The sequence below is a fragment of the Carassius carassius genome, chromosome 2 (assembly GCF_963082965.1).
Source record: "Carassius carassius chromosome 2, fCarCar2.1, whole genome shotgun sequence".
Taxonomy (NCBI): Eukaryota; Metazoa; Chordata; class Actinopteri; order Cypriniformes; family Cyprinidae; genus Carassius; species Carassius carassius.
This window is the reverse complement of record NC_081756.1, coordinates 10,258,677-10,265,608: the sequence shown is the minus strand read 5'-3', so window position 1 is coordinate 10,265,608 and position 6,932 is coordinate 10,258,677. Positions and strand designations below refer to the sequence as shown.

The following is a 6,932-nucleotide window of genomic DNA, read 5'->3' as shown; positions in this document are numbered from 1 at the left end:
CGCATAGCCTAAAGAGCATGTGCCAATTTTATTTTACATTTTACATATTTAAGTATAAAGTATCTACTAGCACGTTTCAGACTCTAGCAATTCTATCTGTAAAAAATGCATTATATATGTATATTTAGTCACTGATATGAATCCGACAACAATGCTCACGTTAAAAAAAATAAACAATTTTACTCTGTATTCATATTGTGTGTCGTAAATTAAAAATACATTTTCAAAAGAGTAGCCCAGCCTATATATTTACGACACGAGTAAATTGGCTACATCATCTCGGTTTGTGCTTTAAATAAATAAATAAGTAAATATTTGTCGATATGCAAAATTTATGACCACATTTTCTTTGTTAAGCGGCGTGCTCCGGTCATTCAAATCTTATGAAGTCTAATCCAATCATAAATTGCTCTGTCGGGCCAATCAGGCACCTCCGAGGAATCATTCAATGGGACTCAAGCGGAGGACTTTATTGAGTCTCATTGTTGTGGCTGTCGGTCCTCAAAGGACCTTTACAGGGGCCTAGATATAAAGGACCCCTTCCCAAACGGAGACGTCCAGAAGAAAATCACCTCTCGTTCAGTTCAGAGCTTGGCAGAAGAGACTTTTCTAATCCTAACAGGAGTAGCCGTGTTTTCGCATTAAAATAGCCGGGACAATGATGATCCCCAGTGTTATTGCACCACCTGCAATTTATCCAGCATTTATGCATCCTGCAGCATCGTTGCATTCAACTTTCCCGGCTCACCCGAGCTTTCTGGTGGAGGACCTCCTGCGCATCAACAGACCCAGCGGTTACCTGAACCAGGACGCGCACTCGCCATGCGCCTCTCCTCCTACTTCAACACCTCTTTCTATCCCGGATCACTCCAGGCTATTGGACAGAGTCAGCCCCAGCATCACTGAGAAACATGGATCTTGCTCCCCAAAAACGCCAGTGTCTAGCAAGGATCCAACCTACCTCAAGTTTGGGGTGAATGCCATCTTGGCACCGTCACCAAAGAAAGGTGAGCGTTTTAAATGAACCTTATCCTTCAAATAATAATGACAAAGTTAATACAGCAAACTAACTTCTGTTTGCTTCTCTGTTTTAGCCACATCCCCACCATCCGTTCACGGCATGCTTCCCAAAGGATTCTCGGTGCCTTATTTTGATGGTTCATTCTGCCCTTTCGTCCGTTCCTCATACTTCCCTGGTGCGTATTCAGATTTAAATGCTTGTAGAGTTAACTTAAGTGGTTTGAATTCAATTAACGCTGCGGGTAGAGAGAGAGAGAGAGGCAAAATAATTAGAATTTAGATTAATCGACTGCCAACGTGAGGTTCTTCTCCTCTTTAAGTCCTCAAACTACAAGCACTTTTGGCGCAGGTCTTTCCCACAGTGAGGGGGCATTTCGGCCTGCTGACTGCCAACAATGCTGTCAGCACCATGACCAATTTGGTCAGCTCCCTCCGGGGCAAACCGCCCACAAACCCGCCAAAGATAGACTTTTAACCAGCGACAGAGGGGCGTTTACCAGTCATGGACTAATTTGCCCATTAGGAGCCATTGAGCGGTTTCAATATTCTCACAAGACCGCATAGAGTGTGATTGGTGTTTGCGGAAAAAGTTTCAAAAGAACAATATCGAAAGCTGTGCGTTTAGAATGGAGAGCGGGAAATCAGAAAAAAAGCATTGAAAACGTAGTTGCAGTTGCCAAACATTAACTTCAGCTCACTGCGCTCGAGACACACTTCGGTTTGGACGTGCTCGACATAGCAGGCTATTTAAAATACGAGCTTAAATGCTCTTTGCATGCATCAAATGTCTATAGCATATTATTTTATCGACGCCAAATGATAATTGAGCACGACTCTTTTCACTGCGCGTGCTGAATACCTTAACAAAATAACTTGAGCGCTCTCAACTGCTTTTCGTGTTCATTTAATGAAAATTATTTGAGGGCAGAAAACGCGGTCCCCGGTCATCAGTATTCTGGCATGCAGTTGCGTTCAGTTTGAAAGTGTAAATCTCTCTTTTGTGGCAATAATATATGGCCTTAGCCGTCAGTAAGGAGTCTTTTCTCAGCCAGTTCATTACTGCACAATTACCGTTCACGGTATATTAACTCCTCTGTCCTTCACCGGGAGGCTCGTAGAAAAGGATACTCTGCCTTTTTACCATACCAATGCAGCGTGGATCCGGCCCATGTGCTAATTAGTCACCTCGTGCCATTTCACTCAAAACATTCCAAGAGAATAAATTCAAAATAATGATTATAATGAAGAAAAGGTTTCTTTCTCCATGATCATTCAGCACTCTAGACTGTCCCTGGGAAAAGCAACACCCAATTGCCCTTAGTAACGCAACGTTAACTTTTAGCCTCCTGGGAGAAACAAAATAAAACTCATTGAAAGCGTTGTGGTACCCATGAATGTGTGCATGAATGCATTATTTACTTTATGCACTTGTCTCTTGTAACAGCTCCTTCATCGGTTGTGCCCATTCCTGGAACTTTTTCCTGGCCTCTTGCTGCGAGAGGGAAGCCCAGAAGAGGGATGCTCCGTCGGGCTGTGTTTTCTGATGTGCAGCGCAAAGCTCTGGAGAAAATGTTCCAAAAGCAAAAATACATCAGCAAGCCAGATAGGAAAAAACTCGCAGGCAAACTCGGACTAAAAGATTCACAGGTGAATATAAGACTGGAAAAATATTATTAAATAGACTAATTTAAATAAAAATAGGCATATGATATAGCTAATTCACAATTTTTTACCATTAAACTTACATTTAAATAAATTATAGGCACATTTAATACACTATATATTTCAACTTCTCCGTTGGCTTCAGTTATTAACGACAGAATCTCTTCAAACAGGTCAAAATCTGGTTCCAGAACCGGCGAATGAAATGGAGAAACTCCAAGGAGAGGGAGCTGCTGTCTGCAGGAGGATGCAGAGAACAAACCCTGCCGACCAAAACAAATCCTCACCCAGATCTCAGCGACGTGGGGAAAAAGTCTTCTGAGGATGAGGAAGATGACGCGTGCGCTGCATCACATTTCTGTCAACTTTCAAACAGCACTGATTCCAGCCTTTCATTCAAACACTCGGACTTCTCTGAATCAGAGGATGAAATAACAGTTTCATAAGCAACCTTACCTAATCAGCTGTATGATGTATGTATTCAAGCACACGTGTACGCCAAAACCATCCTGTGGTTTTATTGGCGTATAATTTTACTAGCCTACTACGTTGGAATGAGTGTTTGTTGTAAATCTTTTCCACATCACTTTATGATTACTTATTTGAAAATTCTTCGCAAAATGATTTTGCTGTGTCGCACAGCTTTTTTGGGGGAGATCTGTACAGTATTTTGTACAAATATTTTTGTATGGATATTTTATAACAAGAATTTTGAGTTTTAGATTCTTTATTAAAGTTGTAGACGTATGTATAATTTATACGAATTTATCTCTTTGTGCCACATTGTATGCATATGTATATGTTGAAAATGTTTTGTATTGTTTGCAATAAATTGTAAATTTCATCTTTGTTTTGGGTGGTTGATTACAAAGAATTATGAATAATTTGCAAAAGGAAAACAAAGAACACGAAATAATACGCACCAAATGCATGTAAGATAGCTATACAAGCGCAACAGGCACCGCTGAATACAGTATTTAGGTTTTAATTATGGAACGTAACCTCTAAATATCGTAAAATCTCTGTTGATAAGCCCAGTCTTGTAGTGAAAAAATAATAATTTGGTTCGGTAAGATATTGTGCAAACAGGTAAAGTTTTATTTTTAATTATTTTTTATTGTTAATCCTTTCTTGCCATTTTACTAAATATACAAACAAATCACACACATATATATATATATATATATATATATATATATAAACTTATATAAATACGTTTTAAATAAATAAATAATTATCGATTAAAATGTCAGCATAAAAAATACTGAATACATTAAACCACTGGTGTTCTCTATTATAGATTAGTGCATGAAATCTATTTTTTTTCCAAAATAGAATATGACTGAAACGAAAATAGAAAATGTATGAACTAAGGCTTTAATTTAAATAATTCTGTAAAGGATCAATCAGTTGATTTAAACAAATCTTCCGAACGAACCGATTCACTAAAACGAATCGAACATTGCTAACTTTTATTGCTCCTGCTCGCGCTGCTTTATTAAAACTGTGACATAAAGACGGCAATTAAGTAGTTTATGTATACTGATAATTGTTGCAAAATGTAGCTTGCTACTGAAAAAGCTGCCATTACACTAAAGAAACATTAGTAGCCTCTAATCTTTTTTTAGTCTGTTTCGTTAACTCTTCAACAAAATCAACGCGTCATACACCACGGCACAGCACGCACGTGGGCTCAGTTGCATAGTGGAATAAACTTGTGTTTCTTAAAATTTGTTGTAGAACAAAACATGAATGAATTCAAATGATATCCACTGACCTTATTGTTCCCTTACAGGTGCATCTCAATAAATTAGAATGTCGTGAAAAGTTCACTTATTTCAGTAATTCAACTCAAATTATGAAACTTGTGTATTAAATAAATTCAGTGCTCACATACTGAAGTAGTTTAAGTCTTTGGTTCTTTTAATTGTGGTGATTTTGGCTCACATTTAACAAAAACCCACCAATTCATCAAATTAGAATACTTCATAAGACTAATAAAAAAAGTGATTTTTTTTAGTGATTTTTTTTAGTGAATTGTTGGCCTTCTGGAAAGTATGTTCATTTACTGTAAATGTACTCAATACTTGGCAGGGAGTCCTTTTGCTTTAATTACTGCCTCAATTCAGCATGGCATGGAGGTGATCAGTTTGTGGCTCTGCTGAGGCGGTCTGGAAGCCCAGTTTTTTTCGACATTGGCCTTCAGCTCATCTGCATTTTTTGGTCTCTTGTTTCTCATTTTCCTCTTGACAATACCCCATAGATTCTCAGGTCTGGTGAGTTTGGTGGCCAGTCAAGCACACCAACACTGCTGGAAAATGAAATCAGCATCTTCAAAAAGCTATTTAGATTTAAATTGCTATAATTGTAAGAATTAGTTGTCTCTTCATTTTGATTAAAAACTTCTGACAAGCTGTTGTAGCACAGTGTTGAGGTCTGCTACCCAAACCAAGCTCAAGGTTTTTTTTGGAAAGGCCAATGAGGAGCCCATTACAATAGTCCACCTTGCTGGTGATAAAGGCATGAACAAGTTTCTCCAAGTCTTGGCTGGAAACAAAACATCTCATTCTTGCAATGTTTTTTAAATGATAGTATGCTGATTTAGTTACTGCTTTGACATGACTATTGAAACTAAGATCTGTCTCCAGAATCACACCAAGATTCCTGACTTGATTTTTAGTTTAGTTTGACCCCTAAAGTCAAGGTATGCATTCACCTTGAGAACTTCATCTTTGTTTCCAAATGCAATGACATTTGGCAAAAAAAAAAAAAAAGTTTTTTTCCTTGTTTAACTGAAGAACGTTCTGGCACATCCAAATATTAATTTCATCAGTGCATTGGCAGAGGGATTCAACTGGGCTGTAGTCATTTGGCAATAAGGCTAGGTATATCTGGGTATCATCCGCATAGCTGTGATAGGCAATTTGGTTATTTATCTTGAAAATCTCAGAAAGAAGTGAGGCACCACTTTTAAGTTCTTTTCAAGAACTTTTCACTGTTACGTTCCTACTCCCTTGATTCCTCCACATCGAATTGTAAATGAATTGCTTGAAACTATAAAAGGAAATATAGATTATGTGAAAGCTGCTAAATCAAGAGATGATTGTGACATCTCAACATTAACCGCTGATGTGGTACTACTTGCAGCTCAAACTTTCATGCTTCGAAACAAACATTACAATGCTTCTGATGAAGAGGCTCTCCAAGCTTTCCTCAAAGCCATTCAATATCTGAAAGGGGAGCAACGAACATCTACTGAATTCATAAATTGCTACAGGCGTGAGCTCACTGAGATTATCCAATGTGTAAACCGGCATTTCACAGAAGAAAGCATAGATATATTTGGCTTTAGAATAGCTAAAAAAGTGATGGATAGTATGAATCAAGGCGCAGAGCCTCCAAAACCAGACAGATTTCTTAATTCGTGGGATGTATACTTGCTCTCCGAAGTTTATTGCCTCGGGGCTTACAATGCGATGAAAGAAGAACATTTTAGAAACAAGAGTGATGATTACATAATTCCAGTGTGGGAGAGTGAGGAGCTAAAGTGTGTCCGCTGGTATATGTTTCGTGCACAAGATAAACAAAACAAAATGGAATATTATGCCATGCAATTAAACTTCGAAGGGTGGTTTCTAAATACCGAAAGCTACAAAGACTATAATGAGCCTCTTTTAAATATGCTGAAACTTGCAATTCAGAAAATGGATCTCAGGGGTAAACAAATTATCTGGTATTTACCTAGTTCTTATCAATGCAATAACTTTGATCCAGGATCAAATGGAGTAAGGATGGCGTGTGATGACAAAATCAATAATACAGCACCTGCCTTTCTGGAAGAAGAGGGAAAAAAGTTGCATTTGAAATTTAGTGTGCTTCTTAATCAGGCTCTTCGGAGTTACCTCATGTTTGTTGATGAACCCTTTTGGGAAAGCAAATTAAAAGGCAGAGGATATTTAGTAGACCCTGTCAGATTTCCACATGCGCAGAACTGTCTCAGGCAGTTTTTCTAGGAGAAAACGGTCTGGAAAGAAACCCAACAGGTCCCTGGTATGGACTTGCTAAATACGCAAAACAAAGAAAATGAAGACATACTCAAGTTGAATTGAAGCTATTCAGGAGATTTTGACTTCATCTCTCTCACACTTTATGAGATACAATACATTAACCTGTTTTCTAGACCCTTCGATTGATTTATTCTCATTATGCTGTGATTGTTTTATTGCATTTGAAAATGCATTTACATGATT

The 6,932-nt window shown here is 38.0% G+C and overlaps 1 protein-coding gene across 1 annotated transcript; it reads left to right on the top strand.

Annotated features, from left to right (window-relative positions):
- Positions 1 to 629: 629 nt before the first annotated feature.
- Positions 630 to 3,515, top strand: LOC132101965 (homeobox protein DBX1-A). Its single transcript, XM_059507176.1, has 4 exons — positions 630 to 1,007; positions 1,095 to 1,196; positions 2,465 to 2,667; positions 2,856 to 3,515. Exons 1-4 carry the CDS (start codon positions 659 to 661, stop codon positions 3,126 to 3,128), a joined length of 927 nt encoding a protein of 308 aa, XP_059363159.1. The 5' UTR covers positions 630 to 658; the 3' UTR covers positions 3,129 to 3,515.
- Positions 3,516 to 6,932: the final 3,417 nt, after the last annotated feature.